This window comes from Pteropus alecto, unplaced genomic scaffold (genome assembly GCF_000325575.1).
Source record: "Pteropus alecto unplaced genomic scaffold, ASM32557v1 scaffold24, whole genome shotgun sequence".
Taxonomy (NCBI): Eukaryota; Metazoa; Chordata; class Mammalia; order Chiroptera; family Pteropodidae; genus Pteropus; species Pteropus alecto.
This window is the reverse complement of record NW_006439192.1, coordinates 19,589,922-19,609,522: the sequence shown is the minus strand read 5'-3', so window position 1 is coordinate 19,609,522 and position 19,601 is coordinate 19,589,922. Positions and strand designations below refer to the sequence as shown.

At 34.2% G+C, this 19,601-nt stretch overlaps 2 protein-coding genes across 15 annotated transcripts in view; one reads left to right on the top strand and one right to left on the bottom strand.

Moving 5' to 3' along the window:
• The window catches only part of CENPU (centromere protein U), a 39,922-nt gene extending 32,960 nt beyond the window's left edge, over nt 1-6,962 (top strand). For all 4 annotated transcript variants that reach the window (XM_006916372.3, XM_025050012.1, XM_006916371.3 and 1 more), the window contains 5 exons: nt 1,320-1,398; nt 1,612-1,659; nt 2,747-2,808; nt 4,759-4,915; nt 6,722-6,962. In XM_006916372.3, the coding sequence (XP_006916434.1) occupies nt 1,320-1,398; nt 1,612-1,659; nt 2,747-2,808; nt 4,759-4,915; nt 6,722-6,835 (460 nt within the window). In that variant the 3' untranslated portion in view covers nt 6,836-6,962. The remainder of the gene's footprint in view (nt 1-1,319; nt 1,399-1,611; nt 1,660-2,746; nt 2,809-4,758; nt 4,916-6,721) is intronic.
• A 225-nt stretch (nt 6,963-7,187) lies between these two features.
• The window catches only part of PRIMPOL (primase and DNA directed polymerase), a 36,998-nt gene continuing 24,584 nt past the window's right edge, over nt 7,188-19,601 (bottom strand). For all 11 annotated transcript variants that reach the window (XM_015592863.2, XM_025050008.1, XM_006916374.3 and 8 more), the window contains 7 exons: nt 18,168-18,327; nt 16,353-16,444; nt 14,556-14,645; nt 14,370-14,478; nt 10,220-10,302; nt 10,092-10,138; nt 7,188-7,541 (listed from right to left, as the gene is read on the bottom strand). In XM_015592863.2, the coding sequence (XP_015448349.1) occupies nt 7,296-7,541; nt 10,092-10,138; nt 10,220-10,302; nt 14,370-14,478; nt 14,556-14,645; nt 16,353-16,444; nt 18,168-18,327 (827 nt within the window). In that variant the 3' untranslated portion in view covers nt 7,188-7,295. The remainder of the gene's footprint in view (nt 7,542-10,091; nt 10,139-10,219; nt 10,303-14,369; nt 14,479-14,555; nt 14,646-16,352; nt 16,445-18,167; nt 18,328-19,601) is intronic.

Here is a 19,601-nt window from a genome sequence, read left to right as displayed (position 1 = left end):
TCCCTCCTAAGGCAAAAGGCACAAGCTGGGCCATTTTTCCTGATCCTGCTGAGCAATGCCAGCCCCTGTGTGCAGCATTGCTGGTTCTCTCTTACTGCAACAAGCTGCTGAGCTCCTTTGTTATCCATGGCCCCCAGGCATCCAAAGTATGCTGGTTCCTTATCAGTGCTCCAAGTCAGGCAAGACAGAAATGAGTTCCTCATTCAGCCCTTTGAAAGGCCAGGTTATTGCTCTTCTCTTTCCTTCTCAAGGGAGAAACCATGAACTGAGCTTCACCTCTCAACAGAAATGAGCTGTGCTGGCTTGGGAGGAGGGCCATCTCTAGTGATAAGAAATAGCTTTTCTTACCTGTTTCAATGTGACTGTTCTTGACTTTGAACTTGCCTAGTGTACTACAACTTAATTTATTTGGGAATTCCCATAAAGGTTTTTTGGACCAGATGTAAGTGTTAAATTGATTTCCCTGTGGGAGGAGGAAGTCTGGACTTCCTGTTCTGTCAACACCCATTTCATGATGAGAACAAAGATCTGTATTAAAAAGTACAGGCATTTTCTTGTATATGCTTAGCTTCTGATGAATTAGACCATGAGTTTGGTCCCTTCTCTTGGGTAACTTTTCCTCCTCATGGATTGCCCCAAGAAAAAAAATAACTTTATAAGTACCTGTTACTTACACAAGAGATTTATTACTTTCAGTTAAAAGGACAATTTAAATCATAGTACCCTCCTGTGCTGACGCAGAGTAGGGTCTAGCTGCAGCCCTGCCAGAGTGCTGCTGCTGCACAGTCACTGTCTACCATTCAGCCTATGCCAGACTGTGAGACCGGACTCTCCTCCCTGATATCAGGGACCTGAATTTATTTCTTTTTTGGGGGTCAGGTATATAGTTTTGAGGAATTAGACAGCTGGCTTTTGGCAGTGTACTACTTGGTTATTCCAAATGTGTTACACAATTATTCCTCCAGTTGTTAGCAGACAGGGAGGGAGGGGCTAAAGTCTGATGGTCATTGGATCAGGGGACAGGAAAAGATAGATTGGCTGTAAGCATTTCCACATCACTTGGTATCACCTGTGGATGTGGCCAGTGTCAGAGAGTTAAGCTGACCACATAACTTGAGATTTTAAGAAAAAATATTTCCTGTTCTTTAGATTTTGTTGAGACATTTTTAGTATTTTTTTAAGCCAAGAAAGGGCTTCAAGCTGACCATGCTATCTTGGATATTCAAAATGGTGTATGCAAAATTGTGTTGATGTGCTAAGCAAATGAAACACACCTTTCAAGATACCCAGTTTGATCTTTTTTTAAAATTCTGCTACAGACAAAATATAGAATCTAAAATTTGCAAGGAAGCCATCAACAAATTTCATTCTACTATGAAAGAAGAACTCATCAAAATGGTAAGTTCATGGACATAAATTTATTGGTCTAAATCTTTTTTACTAATCCTGAGGCAACAGTTATAAAGGATTGCATTTGCTGGCAATGTGGTAAATAACTCATTAGACCTATCCGTATTTCACATGTTTTAAACTAAATGTGATATATCGTAAACTAATAAACGTTTAATTTTGGAAAATGCCATGCACATATTTATTTTTTGTTTTGTGTAGCTTAAAGAAATCCAAATTTTGAAAACTCTGAAAAGGAAGAATGCTAAGGTAAATCACTTATGATTACAAGCATATACTCTTATAGAACACTGTCATGTGGAAGAGTTAAGCAGTCCTGATTCTGGGTTTTATGACCTTCAGTTTGTATAAGATTTTTATCTTTTTAGTCAGCCTTTTATTTGGTTGATCTTATGTTTTAGTACTGTTGATGCATGCTAGGGAATGGGATCCTGGTTAACCTAAAAATGGCTATGCAGCCCAAAATTATGACTTATTTGGATAAGTATTAAAGAATGTATAATTATTGTTTTTGTGGATGTCAAAAAGCAAAAAGCCCTTTAGAATAAAGAACTGTCCCAGGTAAAAGGACAGCCTGAGAAGAATACTGGGTTAAGGGCTAAGAGACCTCATTTCTTATCCTAGTTCTGCTACTTCAGTGTTGTACCACCTTTTTGAAAACTGTACACCACTAGGTATGCAAGGAGAAACAAGCCAGTAACCACTAGGCCTTCCTTTCCCCATCTGTTTTTGGTTGGATCAAATGACGTCCGAGGTTCTAGCTCTAAACTTGAGTGAATCCAGGAGTGGAAGAACAGCTTCCCCTATGTTTACAATAGAAATGGATTGTAAACGTATACATTTTCCTTCCAATAATAAGCCTTTGCTGCTATTGTTTTCCTTTGGTTTAATCTCTTATTGGTCAACTCTGCATTGCTTATAAGCAAATAGGAACAATCTGAGTGTCCAACAATGTAATAGTAGATAGTAACTAATATTATACTGAATTTTTTTTTTTAAATACAAATATATCATGATACTCCAATATTTTCCTAGTGTACCTAGATAAAACTGAAACTCCCCCCTTTATATCTCACAGGATAATAAAGCTCTGGCCCCCACTTCCAAGTCCTGGAGTCAATAGCCCTGTGCCGTTTCCCACAGTTCCCTGTTCTTTTCCTTCATAAAAGTTGTAATTGCATGCCGTGTGTATGTAATGTCTGTCTTCCCTATTAGACCAAAGTCCCATGATGCAAAGAATGGTGTTTGTCTTGTTTCTCACTGAATTCTCAATACCTGGCACAGTGTACATGGAGGTGTTCAAATATTTATGAAATTAACGAATTATTGTATTAAGATTATTTCAGATATTGAAAAGAAAAGGCAACGTTTGATTGAAGTCCAGGATGAACTGCTTCGGTAAGATAATATCGAAATCCTCTTTTAGAACTTACATAGGAGGATTATGATATGTGATTTGGGGCCAGTAAAACTTGCTGGTGTGTCACATTAAAATCCCAGGTTTTCTTTGAGATTGGAAGCTCAATGAAGACAGTTTATACTACAGAGTTGGAGAAGCTTTTAGCAAAGGAGAATTCAGCATTGATCTATTTGCCATCAGATCTCTCAACTCTGACCTGAGAGGCAGCATGATTATTAGAACATAATGCATAGACTCTAGAACTAGACTGCCAGGGTTTGAATCCAGGCTCTGCCACTTACTGGCTCTGTAGCCTTGGGCAAGTTACTTACCCTCCCAGGGCCTCAGTTACTTCATTTACAAATGAGTGTAATCCTTCTGCTAGGGCTGTCCCCATGGTCTGGTTAGGAAGACTGGAGCACACTACATTGTTGGTCAACCAACTAGTAATTTTTGGTGCTCTTCAGTACAGCCAAGACTGTTGTGTAAGTTGGTAGACTGATAGTTAAGCAGTATATTAATAAGCAGTATCAGATATGCTCTCTGCTCTTCAGGAGTTTCAAACAGCTTGAGAAAGTAGTATTAGAAAAGACAGCCTATAATTACTAAGTTTTAAAGAGACTGCCACAGAAGTTTAGAAGAGGGACGAAGTGATTCTCTAGTCCATTGGTTTCCAAATCTAGTCTATGGACAGGTGTTGGCCTATGATAAAGTTTTCATTGGCCCAGGCCAAAATAAATTTAAAGATAATATGATAGGTAACACTTAAACTTCCTATGTATGCTGGCTGGGCACTGTCCTAAATGCATTATATTAACTCATTAATCATCATAATCCTGTGAGACAGAGTATTATAGCTTTTAATAAGGCTATATAATAAGACTCAGGAATGTTTTAAAGACCAGCCTCTCTGGTTCTTTTTCTAGATGTAATTTTGGAAGTTGCGAAGTACAGGCATACCTCGGAGATATTGCAGATTTGGTTCCAGACCACTGCAATAAAGCGAATATTTAAATAAAACTAGTTGTGATCTTTGCTGGTGGAAGGCCTTGCCTTCAATTTGTAAAAATGCAACATCCATGAAGTGCAATAAAACAAGGCACAATATAATGAGGTATGCCTGTATATTTTGGAAACGCATAGAAAAAAAATGTGGTATATCATTATTTTAACTTTAGATGTGAACAACTTAAGGTGCAGGGAGGTAACAACCCACAGGCACACTCCTAGGAAGTGGGGGAGCCAGGACCAGATAGCAAAGACTGATTCCAAGTCTTGCACTCCTGACCCCAGCCCTGCCAGCACAATAGTTAGTTTTCTAGAATGTTGCACAAGTCCTGTTAAAAAGACTTTTTAAAAATAAAATCATGGTATTAGAGGAGAGTTGCTTTTTATATCTTTGTGAGAGTAAAAAGTTGGCAACCTTACTCCTTTTTATTTATTGGTCCATAAAAAAACCCAAGTTATTATCCCTTTTTATCTTTTAGGTTAAGAAACTAAGCCACTGAGAAAGCAGTTTGCCCAAAGTCACACATTTTCATCTAGGTCACACATTTTTTTCCCCCACTGGTTTTTGGAAGGGGCAAAGGGAAGGCTTTTTGTTTCTCTTTTGCTATTAAACTGCCATGCTTGTCTATTCCTGCCTGAGGCTCTAAAATGTTAACCAAGTTAGGTTTTAATTAAGTTCCCGAGACCCTAAAAATGACCAGATGAATTTTAGGATATATAGGGTTTATTCTTCTGTGGGCTTCATATTTGTTTCATCTGTATTTTAAATTGAAATTTAGAATATTTACATATTCATAATTTGAGCCAAAGATATCTTCAACTTGTAGTCCACCTCCCCAATTTTTTTCTACCTTTACTCAGTATATTTAACATACTCTGTTGCATACACTATATAGGCTGTTACACTTATTTATTTTTAGGAAAACTGCTTTCTGTTTTAGGTTAGAACCACAGCTGAAGCAACTACAAGTAAAATATGATGAACTTAAGGAGAGAAAATCTTCTTTTAAGAACGCAGCGTATTTCTTATCTAATTTAAAACAGCTTCATCAAGATTATTCAGATATTTGTGAGAGAGAACGAAATGTAAAGGAAACGGTAAGTTCAATTTTTACGAAGATACAGGGCCATTGCATGCTGAGTACCAGAAGCTCTGAGGAAAGAGAAATGTAGATGCAACATTACAGTCTACCCAAAACAGCATCACTCTAAATTGGTGGAAAACTTGTTATATCATTGCTTCTTTAGCTACTTAAGGCTGGAGGAGTGGAGAAAAATCCAGAAACACTGATTTTATTAAGGTATTTACACTACAGAATACTGGAACTCATTAAGGGAGTGTATCCTTTGTGTACAGATCTCAAATGAACAACTGCTTTGCTTTGTTATGTCATTAATGGAAGACCACTCAAATATGTTTTAAAGACCAACCTCTTTTGTTCATCCCATGTTTGTAGTATCCTTTTTATCTGGTAGGTGTAATTTTAGAAGCTGAGAAACATTAAAAGGAAATACCTAAGAAAGTGTGGTAGGCTATTTTAATTTTACAGTTGCTTCTGGATTTTTGCTGTAGACTTTGCTATTGTTTTGAGAACCAAGTCAGATTAATAGAAATCTATTATTAAGTCTATTTTTGTTACAGAAAATTATATATTTGTATCATATACATATTTTTTTATGATCATACTTGTATTCTTCACTTCTAAATTCAAGTTTTTGACACTGACCTAAACGTTTAATTCTCCTGAATCTAAGGTTTCTTTATAGATTAGAGATTTGGAAACAGAACGTTTTCAAATTATTTTTTCCTGTAACAGTACCCAGCTAGTCTAAAGCTTATTTGGAGTTGGGGATTTGGCCACTGAACTTGGAGAAATTAAGAGCACTGACTGAATTTGAGCATACCTTTGGTAAAAATGGAGAGTCAGTGACTCTGTTTGGAATATACTACTCTTAACAGCTTGTTTTTTGCATGCCCTCAGTACCTTTTGCACTTTTCTTGTAGCACGTGTCCTTTTTGCTTTATAGAATGTAGATATTTAGGTATATGTCTTACCTCTTTTCTTAAACTAAATATCTAGCACTAAATATTAGTTTTCCTCCTCACCCCTCCCTGAGAGCAGGTGCTCCATGGCAGCTTAAACACATTAGGCCCTCAAATATTTTTCATAGTAGTATGGTAGGTTATATTCCAGAAAGATTACACTATTATGTGGGTGGTAGAGTCTGACAGCTTTTCTGCTTAATTTTCATTTCTTTGAAAACCACCTTGAAAACATATTAAACTATCAATTATAAAATTCTGTAAAGGGAATTTAATCACCCTTAGATACAATTTGGAACAGGGAGTTTGGTTTTAATTACTGAAAAATCATGACTAGGGGTTGTATTCTAATTTTGTCTTAAGAACATTCTGGAGGGAAAAAAAACATTCTGATTGGGAACTTAATCTCAATAATTTCTCTAGATGGTAGATTTTTTTTCTCATGAACCTTTATGGGCCTGGTGTTCATTCCATCAGTTCTTGTGGTAAAAATAAATCAGCCTTACAGTTTTGTGTTTAAAATAGGCATGAGATCGAGCAGACTTGCTCAAACTCAGTCTTGATCTGTACCAGGAAAGATTTCCAGTTTTAAACAATTCAGATTTCACAGTTCTTTGAACCAACTGGTCTGGATGAGATCAGCTCAAGCTTGCACAGCAGTTCCCTTACAATCCTATTTATCGATTCTGTTCTAAGGAAATGGATTAAAATAAATTTTCTTAATCTTAAATTTTAAAAGGAAAGGAATAGTTAATGGAAAGCTCTTTTGAAATTGGCATTTGGTCATAATATTGAACTATGTAAAATAGGGTTATGAAAGTTTTTGGTATTTGTTAATCTAAATTATTTTCCTTCAACAGTATGATTCATCCAGCCTTCCAGCTCTCTTATTCAGGGTAAGAACCCTTTTGGGAGCTGAAAAACATCTGCAAAATGTCAACCATCAATTAGAAAAGCTCCTTGACCAGAAATGACACCAGTCTACTAAAAAGATTACTCTCATGCTACTACTGCCTGTTGCCTTCTGAAACTCTACTTTTTATTGTTAAAGCAACATTCTCATTTTAAAAAGTAAACGTCTAATTGTTCAGGCTGGTTGTATGACCTTGTCACCAGTTTGTTTAGTTTTAGAGGCCATAATTAACCTTCTGGTTACTGTCTCTTCATAAGTTTTAAAATGTTAACACCTAATCCCAATCAACCAGACACTTTCAACCTACAAACATGAAAAATTAAGCTGATCTGAAGACAAACTTTGGTTAATCAATAAGGATATTTCTACTGAAGCTAATTTTCAGTAAAGCTGGTTTCAGTGAAAAACAAGAATTGGGAAGCAAAGAGATAATTTAATTAATATAAGTTACTAAAATGTGTTATTAAATGTATCTTCAGGCAAATTACAGCTTGGTTATATAAATGTCCACAGTTAATTAGCTATTCTTGTAATACTTCTATAATTAGTTCATCAGGAATTTCATCCACTCCATTATAACTGAGCAGATTATTCTCTGCAGCATCTGCTAATTCAGCATCTTCAATCGCTTCCAAAAAATAAGCATCATCAATGCCATTATCCCAGTCAGGATCAGAAAATACACCTTTTGACAACATACTAGATGATGGCTTATGTGGATTCTTGGTTTCATTATTTATCGTTTCATCTGTTGTAAACTCTTCTTCCTTTAGTTCCAAAAAGGAGGGTGAGATAGGAAGAAAATACAGGTTATTCAGTTAGAATGTGATAATACTATATCAATCTATGTCGAATTAAGGTATTAAGATCAGTTCAACAGATATTAAAATGAATATGCTGCATCATATTGTCTGAGACAGTCACCATGGGAATGAATTTACTAATTCAAATATTGCTGCCATTGTAGCTCGGACACTCTTGAAATCCCAAATCTGGAGATGCCTGCAGTACATCCTGTTAAACACACACAGATGTACTAGAGTAAGGGTAGAAGGAATTTTTTCAAAAGTGAATAGTCCAGCTGATGGCAAATTGAAAACTTTATCTGCTGTTTTAACAGTTCCCTATTTATAAAATATCTAAAACATTAACATGGGTTGAAAAAAATTGTTATAAGTTTTAAGACAATTGTCAATATGACTGGATTATATATTAGATAACAGTATTGTATCGACATTAAATTTCCTGAATTTAATAATTTTACCACAGTGATATAAAAATGTCCTTATTCTCCAGCTACATGCTTAAAAAAGAGATGATGGATTTTGATATTTGTAACCTCTCAAGAGATTTGTTATGGACTGTGTCCCCTCACTGCGATGGTTATTTGGAAGTAAGGCCTTTTGGAATTGAATAGATCTCAAAGGTAAAGCCCTCACGAATAGGAAGTACCCTTATAAAAGACCACAGAGAGCGCTCTCATCCCCACTGCCATGTGAGGAAGATGCCCATGATCTAGGGAACTGGCTCTCAACAGAAATCAAAGCTGCCAGCACCTTGATCTTCGATTTCCCAGCCTCCAGAACTGTAAGAAATTTGTTGTTTTTAAGCCACCCAGTATATGCTATTATAGCAGCCCAAAATGACAACGATTCACAAAAAATAATGCATATGTATACAGTAGAAAGAGAAAACAAATGTGGCCAAATGGCAAATCTAGTTGAAGGTCATACAGGAAAGTTCCTTGTCCTTGTAGAACACTTCCATAAAAAGCTTTTTAAAATAAAAATGTTTCAAAGCTAAGATGACCCACTGCAATAGAAAAACAGGCAAGTAACAGTGATTGGTAATTTATTTAAAATACTAAAAAAAGATGAAGCAGAAATAACAATGTTAACATTAAAACTAAATGATAGGTACACAGGTGTTCATTATACTTTTTTTTTTTAAGTTATATCCAAGCAGTGGTAAACTGTATACCAAAAGTATACATTTTTAAGGTATTACTGGAAAAAATAACCCGCTGAAACCACAAACATACATCAGAATACTCCAAACAAGGATGCTATTCCTCCTCTTTTTAGAGGCGAAGTTTATTTTCTTTTTAATCTGTTCCTGGTTATTTCAAAAACACTTTTAACTTAGTTTACCAGAGAATCTGGCGATCAGCTATTTCATGTCCAGTTTCTACAGACCAAGAATGAGATTTTTACCATTTCAATCTTGAATGTATTAGTTTTAAGGAGACTTTAAAAAAAAAAAAACAAATTGAATAGATACCAGTCCATTATCTAGAATGTAAACCCAAACACTTATTCAGCTTATAGCAGATAACCTTTATTTCAACCATAACACTTTAAAGGACGAGGCTGATGGATGTAGGGGGAAAAAAACCACTAAAGAGTCCAGAAGATAATGACAAGAGAACTTAAAACTTTTTGTAAAAATATTAGTAAAACTACATAGAAGAGTGGACAGAGGACAGTTAAAGACAATCTATAATAGAAATACAAATCATAATACTGAAAAAAATTCAACTTCTTTAATAAATTAAGTGTAAATTAAAACTGAATACTTTTTGCCTACCAGTTTGGTCAAGAATAAAAAGTAAAAATAAGCAATGTTGGCAAAAATGTAGGATAAATAGGTGCTTTCAAACTGTGAAGTTTAATTTCTAATCATTTTTATGGAGAGCAATTTGGTAATCTGTATTATTGAAAATATTTGTGATAGTGTAAGTAGGGAAAAAACCTACAAAATAGTATATATGACTTCAAAAAATATGAGATAAAAATTCTTGGAGATACATACCAAACATTTACATCAGTTACCTGTGAGTGGTCAGATTATGAATAAGGATGGCTTTTTCCCCTTTTGATTTTTATGTATTTCCTAATTTTTTTTCTACAATGAATGTGAATTACTTGAGTAAGTAAAAGTCTTTAATGGAAAATGTTGGTTTGGCAATCTGGTAATATCTACCAAAAATAAAAATGCATATACCCTTTGACAATTCTATATCTAGAAATTCTTCTTATATAGTTTAAAGAAACACAAAGATGAATACAGGAAAAACTTCTTGTGTCTAAGATTAGTTAGATATCTCTAGAATTTCTTATGAAGCAGTGAAAAAGAATGGGGTGTACATTATCAGATACGTGCTGAGATAGGAATACAGTGTAGTGATTGTCCTAAATGAAAGCAAGGTACCAAACTGTTTAAAAGCTGTCTGGACTCATTTGGATACGACTCAGTCATTTATACAGCTGTACCAAGAACTAATTACTAAGGAGAAAGAAACTAAAAACTGCACTTACCTCTTTGAGAAGAGACAGGAGACATACTTCAGCAGGTAATGGAAAACCTGAATCAGAAAGATAGTAAAACTGTTTCATACAGATATCTAATTTTTACAGTTTGGTAAATGTAAAAATTAATAACTCACGGTTAGATTTGAAGTTTTCTGCTTTACATACAGGGTCATGACATTTTTGATACCAAACTTCATTTTTTAGATCAACCAAAATCCTTTGTTAAAAAAAAAAAAAATTGTTAATACCAAGACTGGACAGAAAACAGAATTTTGCTACATGCTGTTTAAAAGAGATATGTGTAAGACTAAAAGATAGAGAAAACTTTAAAAGGATAGAAATAGATACATATACACCAACCAAAAGAAAACTGGTTGCCAAAAATATACAAAATGGACTTTAAGTCAAGATTTTAAAAAACTCTCTTTTGATAAGTGATAAAATAACCACAAAAAATTCAGTAAGGATATAGAAAATTTGAATGACTTAAAAAGCAATTAACAAATCTGATATATGGATATAGGCATATAAGAATACTGCTTTAAAGTTCTTTATAAGCATATAACATAAAAATTGACTATGCTAGGTACAATGTGAATCTCATCAAATTTAAAAGTATTCATTCACACAACATATTCTCTGATTGCAAGCAAATTATTTAGAAATAACAAAAAGACAGCTTAACAGAAACCCTTAACTTGGAAATTAAAAACATTTCTAAATAACCAATGACTCAAGGAAGAAAATCATGATGGAAATTAGAAAATGGTTAGAGCTGAAAGGAACTGAAAATATATATTCAAATATGTGAAATGGGGCTAAAGTCATCTTTAGAGGGAAATTTCAAATCTGAAAAGCTTATTTACAAAAAAAAAATGGCTAAAGACAAATGAGTAACTAGGAAAATGAACAAAAGAATAAACCCTAATAACGTAAAAGGCAGGAAGTAATAAAGAGCAAAAAATTTTTTAAATCAAAAAGGCCAAAATGTGAAAACTAATAAGATTCTTGTAAGATTGATCAAATAAATAGACACATTAGTAGATATTAAGTGCAGATGTAACTACAAATGCAAAATATACTAAAAATATAAGGGTATTATGCACTTTGGCCAGTAACATTGAAAATTTTGCTAAAATAGACAAAGTACTAGACAAATTAAGCAAACTTAAGAAGTTACAGAAAACCTAAATAATTCTATAACCACTAAAAATAAAATTTAAGTAGTTTAAAATCTTCCCATATATCATAGACAAAGAAATATAAAATGGCTGATATTCCACGTGGTAGTCAGACATGTACCCAAGAGAGAAAAATGCAGGTGACCCAGTCTCATTGCCTCATAAACGTTCCAATAATAGACTTCCTAATAAACAGACTAATATGCTGCAGTTTCCAAACCGTACACCAGAATGCCCCATAGCAGTGTAGGGCACTTACATCTTTCTAAGGAAATATAGTGATACTTAACATGTCAAGCTCCATGCAAACTACCCTGCAATTCACGGCTTCAATATTACGTCAACCTTCATTCCTTCCAGTGATGTCCTATCTTTATAGAGTTGGGATTTTTGGTGGTGGCTGTGATAAAAAATACTGTAAACAATGTGGAATGAGACATAATGGTGGGGGTGGCAAGTGTCCAATCTGATTCCAATGTTTAAGAGGTTACGCAGTGCTCAGAAAGACACATATCCAATTTAAAGTGATTGTATTTAAGAAGGGTCAAAAGGTACAAACTTCCAGTTATAAATAAGTCATGAGGATGTAATGTTCAGCATGGTGACTGTAATTAAAATCGTATTGCATACCTGAAAGTTACTAAGAGTAAATCTTAAAAGATTTAAGAAAAAAATTTTTGTAACTAGGTGACAGATGTTAACTAGACTTACTGTGATTTTTCTGTATGTAAATATCAATCATTGTTATACACCTGAAGCTAATGCTATATGTCACTGTACTTCAATAAAAAAAGAATGAAAAATATTTTCTTTCAAATGACCAATATTGTTTTTTTAAAGAGCTACTAAAACAGCTTAAACAAACTTTAAGCTGTTTGAAATTTATAAACAGAACTGTTAGGTATTTCTTTTGGCCTCAGAGCAACATGAAAAAATTTCTAAGTGTCTAAGGGCATCAAGAACTGAAAAGTTTGAGAACCAATGGTATTTGCTGGACAGAGAGTCCTTATCTATAGAATGCTCTTTGCAAGATGTTCCTGATTTCTGCATATGGCAAATAAAACTGGAGTCTATGGATTTAGGAGGCACGGTTACACATGCTGTGTAACTATATGATAAAATGCAGATGTTTCAAAACCTCAATTCTCCCTGCCATTTGCGGTGACTTCTTACTTCCACCTCAGCTTTCAACCTGAGCGAGAGTATCTAGTGCAGGAAGGATGTGGGGAGTCATGCCAGATGTCCCCAGCCTTGGTTTGCTTCACCTGTGCTTTTGATTCTTGTTCCTTTTAGCAAAGCCTGATAGTGGGTAAGAGTCTTGGATTCACGAGTGTGGTCTGACAATCCAGTCCTCAAATTCATTAGTAATCAGGGAAATTCATATGAAACTACAAAATCATTTTATACCCACCAGATTAGCAAACTAAATTTTTTAAATCTAATAATACTAAAGCGTTGGTGAGTATATGGAGCCATAGAAAATCTGAATACACTGCTGGTGGGAGTATAAATTAGAATGATCATTTGCAAAAATAATTATCTAATAAAATTAAATATGTGCATAGTCTATGACACAGCAACTCTACTTTTAGATATATATTTTGAGAAACTCTTACGTATGTGCACTAGGCAATAAGTACAATACAGCCTCATTGTTCATAATAACCCAAATGTCCATATTAGGACAAATAAACTGGCATATTTTTTATAATGGCATACTGTAGAATAATGAAATAAGCAACATGCTACAATATGGATGAATCTCCCAAATACAATAATGACCAATTTACATAAGATTAAAAAAAATGAAATAATATGTTGTCCGGGGATATAAATATATACAGAAAAAATAATTTTAAAAAGCAAGGGAAAGATTAGCACAAAATCCAAGATAGTAACTATTATCTCTAATGTCCAGAGAAGAGGAAAAAATTGGGGGGTGGGTCCAGAAGGTACTTCTGAGGTTTGGTCAAGTTCTATTCTAATGGGTGGCAGATACGACAAGTGGTCATTTTAGTGTTTGTCTTTAAAATGTACATGATAGGCACACTTTTATATGGATGATATATTGTATAGTTAAGATATTGTCTATATAACACAACCTATCAATTCTTCCAAAAAAACATATACAGCAACCTGACAATTTCAAAAGTTTAAAGGTAGTCATATGATAATGACTTTCTGATAAACTTAGATGCATAGAAAAAAAAGACTAGAAAGATACACCAAAATCATAACCACAGTTACCACTGGTTCTGAACTACAGATTTTTTCCTTTGTGTTTTTCTATGTTACAGTGTTGTATATTGAACATATACTTTCTGAAATTTTTTTAAACTAATCTACATATATATCAGTTCAGCACTAAATCATGCTACTCAACATGTTTTCTAGCTTTCTAGCAAAAGCTTCATGATCATTTTCTTATGTCTGGCACATGTGTTCTACATGCTTAATATAAATCATCTCAGCTTTGAGGTTAAATACAAAACAGCAAATTTCTCATAACTGCTAACTATTGGGTTTCTATTTTATCCCTATTCTAACCACATCCTTATATTATTTAAAATTCTATTTCTGGTTTTACTTCATCCTTTACTTCTCCTTTTGCCAGGAGCATTTTAAAGAAAACTAAAACAGGGCCTGACACACATAGTAAGCATCCAATAAATATTGGTTCTCTTCCATACCATATTTTGTCTTGAATGTGTTATAACCTTATCTCCACCTCTTAACACTGAGTAGTTTCCTTCTTGCCCAAATCGGCTCATTTTGATTTAGACTCCATAAGGTATCAAGGGCCAATGGCAATAAACGAAGGAGACACACACTTCCATTATTCATTTATCTACTGTCTTTTAGCCCCACTGCATTCTACCTTAGTCTTCTCAAGATTATACTCTCTAAGGGATTATTTTTACCAAATAAAGTAGAAATAAATATATATGGGCTGAAAAAAGGTAATAAGATTCACATTAAGTATAACTAAATACAAATATAAATTGAATATAAAAATCATTTTTATATTCTCAACTTTAAAAACTGTAAACATTTAAAATATTGATTAAATACATAGAACTCATTAACAAACAATATTACTTACATGATATTATTACTCTTGTGGGCTCTTCCAATGTTTCCACACCAGCGATATTTACAAATGTCATAAACCAATAATTCTTCTGGAAAAAAGTAGTTCCAATGCCGAATTCCTAAAATGCAAATAATGTTTCTAAAGGTACTCTTACTCTATCAAATAACAGTTAATAAAGAATAAAATTATCTTTACCTCCTTTAATGCCATTTTTATTCACCAAGGAAAGAACGAATTCATCAATTTCAGGGTATGGTGAACCCTGAAAACCTTCAATGTTTTCAACTGCAACAAAGAGAAAAATTAATTATAAATTATAATGGCTAAAGTTGAGTTGAATTTTAAGTTGTTTAGTACAATTATGGATTTTGCACCTCCATCCCCCTGGTTTTTTTCACCCCTTTTCTTGCAATTTCCCTTTTTTAGTCATGGATTCTTGTTACCCTACAAAGAAGCAGATAAAATCCAAACCTTTCAATTAAGTTAAATGTTAGCTAGCATAAAAATCATTTATAATTATTGCAATTCTTTTCTTCATTCTGACAGAGAAATGCAGCCCCTTACATCTGGAAGCTGGCCTAGTACTACGAGCGAGGCCTTGGTATTGCTGGCCAGGCACTCATAGCTCAGCCCTTGGATTCTCTTGTTAATCATAAACTATTTCACAGAACTTCAACATCATAAAGGTCACTTTGTAGCCATGATTCAAGACAAAAACAAGACCACTCTATAGTCATGTCTGACACAAAATGAACGAACATTTTCTAAACCACAAAAATGACACACATACCCTTATTTTGTCTAATACGAGTAACTGCTGCTGCTTTACCAATTATAGCTTTAGTGTCCCTGTAGTCTGCCTGCCTTCTAGGTAAGATTTATCAAGATATTCAATCACAGAACTGACTCTGATGGCGCCTAATTCAAAACAATGCCATACTTCCTTGGACTCTTCTCAAAAGCACCTAACTCAAGCCTGAGTCCTATAGTAAGTCCTTTCTAACACACAAGACTGAGATGCCCCATGGTTCCCGATGGTATGCGTTCTCCATTGCTGCAGCCAGTAATACACTCTGCTTGCTCTGGTGGTCTTTGGTTGCAAGGCATTGACAATTCAGTTCCATTTTGTACCTAAGAATCTACTGGAATGATTCAGAATAATTTAAAATCTCATTCTATCTTTGAAGATAGAATAATCTTCGTAAAGCCTATATTTCACTTACAAAATATACATAATTGGAAAAAATTTGGAAAATATATTATAGCAGAAATGAGAGAAATAAACTCCAAATCAATGTCTAGAAATTGTTAATCAGAATAAACATATAAGAAAATGTTATCCATATTTTTTAATAAACTTGTGTCACTTCATAATTTTAGTTTTTCTCATCATAAATGGACATTTTCCATATTATATAGGCTTTATAAATTTAAGTTAAATAACTAGAGTATTTTATAGTAGGTAACCAAATTCATTTTGTTGTAGTTTTCAGTTTTTCACTGTTATAACGATAGCCCAAAATATGTATATAAAAATGTTTACTGAAGAGTTTATGTATGAAATCTTAGGGAAAAACCTCTATGTTCTTCAGTATAAAAATGGAGAACATATGGATTTCATGAAAAATTATGCAGCCATTAAAAGAATGAAGCAGCTCTCCATATTATTGGAAATATAGGGAAAACTCTCGTTAAACAGGAAACTGTGGTTACCTATCTTTGATTGTGGACAGAGGGTAAAGAACTTTCAGGTTTTATTAATCTTAATATATGTTCATTTCATACAAATAATCTACATTATTTTCATATTTTTTTCAAAAACAATGAAAATTAATCAATAAATTTTTAAAAAACATCTTTTTACGCATTTTCCATTTTAGATGGAAACCCAGTCATTTTAAAAGATCAGTAGATATAATTATTTAAGATTTTAGAGGCAAAAGTAGATTTAGTATCCTTAATTTTCATAGAAAATTATTTCTTTAAAATTACCTGAAGTGCTGGTACTACTGAAGTACTCAACTTGTTTTTGCTTATTCTCCTGGGATGTGTCACATGTAAGAATTCGTAAAGTATCTGAGAATCTGAAGAAGAAAGTTCGAAGAACAGAGTAACATTACATTACAATTAGACATGGCTACAGAAAGGAAATAATTTCAAATAGTTACATATTAAAATTTTTGTTCAACAGCTAATTGTACTAGGACATTTATGATACATTTGCCTACAAAAGCCTATATAAAAAGAGTAGTTTGGTGATCATTCAAAATACTTCCCTCAACTATAGAGTGAATCAGAGGACTCTAGGATTTCTGTAGCTATAATGAAATATAATTCTATTCCCTAAACAGAGCCTTTGAAATTTTTGTTACAATGATTTTAAAGTGTGTCTAATAGGAAGAGAAGGGAAGTGTGATGAGAGCAAAAGGAAAAATAGATTAAAATTAACTGAAATAAAAGATGCATTCATAACCATGAAGAATTCTGCGTTTCAGGAAGAAAAATACCTGGTATTTACTTGGGTACACAAAAGTCAATTACAGTAACTCAATTCAGTAGAACTCTTCGCTTCTGTGAAATTAATACTGAAACTATGGAATGGGATGTAGTAATCAGATTACCTGTACTTGGGGCTGTATTACAGGCAACTGTGTTGCTTTTCAATATATGATAAAATGTGATCTCAATCTGGTGCCAACAACAGTGGGCAGCAACAATCATCTGATTTTTACAACCACTACCATGCTACTTCTAGAATATCAGAAACTATTACTACTAACAACTAATATTTACTGAGCAGTTACTATGTGCCAGGTGCTGCTGTAAATATTTTACACAGACAGTTTAACTTATTTAATCCTCATAACAACTCCCTAAGATAGATGTTAATATTATTTCCATTTTAAAGGTAAGGAAACTAAGACTTTGATATTCTGAGATATGTTATGAAAGAACTCAAACAGCCTAGAAATATATGAAGAAAAACAACCCATCTTCCCACCTTCCTGGGTAACTGCTGTCAAGTAACATCTAGACACACTTTTGCCCACAGCGATGTATTTTAAATATTTTTATTACAATTCATTTCAGTGGAATTCCTCTTTAAGATTATTTCTAGGGAAGGCACAGGAAGAGCAAGTTAATTGAGCAATACAGTCTGATTCTAATGTTTTGGATTAATAAAACTTGCTAGCCCAGAATCAAAAGGAATAAAGGCAAATATTTCTGTTGAAAGAAGTCTTTCATTTTTAAAAAATGACCAAAATATGTAAACCAAATGGTCAACAACAGAACTGACAACAAATTAGAGTATATCAATATAATGGAAAAGTATATAGATGTTAAAACTTTTATTTACAATTACCTGTTGGCAAATTACCGACTTAGCAAATATTCATGATATAATATTGAATGGATAAAACAGGTGATATACTGTATAATCTCAAAAAATATCTTTTGGAGTTATGTAAATTATACATGTGTATATATTAAAATTGACATGTTAACAGTAACTATATTTCCAAATGCAATAAAACTAATTTCTATTTTCTCCTTTATAAAAATATTAATAATTTTAGAAAAACTGGAAAATATATAAAATATAACTGTAAAAGGATATAAAGTGCATACTAAGTGGTTAAAAAATAAATTTTACTATCATGTTTCAGTTAATAGACAAAAGAATTTTAAGAACTTTGTTTCTTAAAGTAGAACGAATTTACACAGTTCACATTTTAGTACTATACAAGCCATTCACTGCTTAATAAATATTCATGAATACACAATGATTTAAATGATACTATATACCTGACATTGCTGATCAAAGAAGAGAGGAAATACTGATTTTCTTCAGAAATATCTGACTGTGTAAGAGAAAATTTGTTATCTTCGGCAACCTCCAAAGCCACGGGCTTTCCTATTTTTGATGATTTATACAGGCGAAAGTTTCTATTTCTTGTATAAACTCCTATATCAAAAATTAATAAAACGATGTGAATGCATGTTTTCAGTGATTTTTTTTTGAGTCAGCAAGTATTTAATTAATTTTGTATACCATTATTAGAAGAAACAATTGGTTCTGATTCAACATGGCAACATAGAAAGATCCTGAACTCACCTCTTCCCATAGATACACTGAACCTACAGCTATGTATGGAACAGTTTCTCTGAAAAAATCCTACAAACTGGCAAAGTGTCCCATCCCCTTCACACGGGGAAAGTGAAAGGAAACCACATCAAATCAGGTAGGAAATGCACAGGCATAATGTCACCATAAACCCCAACCCCCAGCATGGTGACTCAAGATTGGGAGGGAACTGGAACTTAGATCTTCTCCCTGAGGAATAAGCGTTCAAACCCCATATCAGGCACCCCAACTTTTAAGACCAGCACCTGAGAGACAAGTCCCCCAAACGCATAGCTTTGAAGACCAACTGGGCTTGCACCTATGAAACCCACGGGGCTGTGACAAACTGAAGAATGACTCTTAAAAGGCTCACATGCAGACTCACCCACCCCAGGCCCCAGCACAGAAGCAGCTCTTTGAAAAGCCCCCACACTTACGTGAATGAAACCAGTTTGCTAATTTTAAAGTGATGGTCTGTAGGGTAGGGGTCTGCTGAGAAACATTTTAGGGACAGAGGCTAGGCATCTTCCTGCTTATCCCTCTGCCTTGCTAAAGCCAACAAGTGTCCCCCCTTTTTCTTTTTTGCTTTCCAACAGGCACCATCTTCCATGCTCTCACGCTTTGCCTTGCTAAAGCTGTTAGGCACCATCTTTATCCTTTCCTTTTTTTCTTTCTTCAGCAAGTGCCATCTGTGTGACTCTCTGTGTGTTCTCTGTGGGTGTTCCAGAGCACCAATCTCTCCCAGAGGGGAGCTTCTACACACGTCTGGTGCCCCAGTTTGCCACACAGTGGATACTCCTTGATTGCCTTGCATTCCTGGGTCCCACAAGACTGCAACAATTGGAGAGACAGTTGTTGGCATGCTACCACCCACAGGACACTGCACAGACAGAAGACTGAAACAGAGCCCCAGTCTCTCAGTGAAAGATGCTTAATTGCTTGTCTTAGAGCTTTGCCCTTAGTGGCGGGCTTCAGGTTGGGCACACATCTAGAGGCTACAGAGCGCTCTCAGGGAATGTAGTCAGGAGATGCCATCTTTGCACTCACCCTCTACTTCACTACTGGTATGTCCCAGACAGGAGCGAGCTTATACACTTGTCTAGTGCCCCAATTTT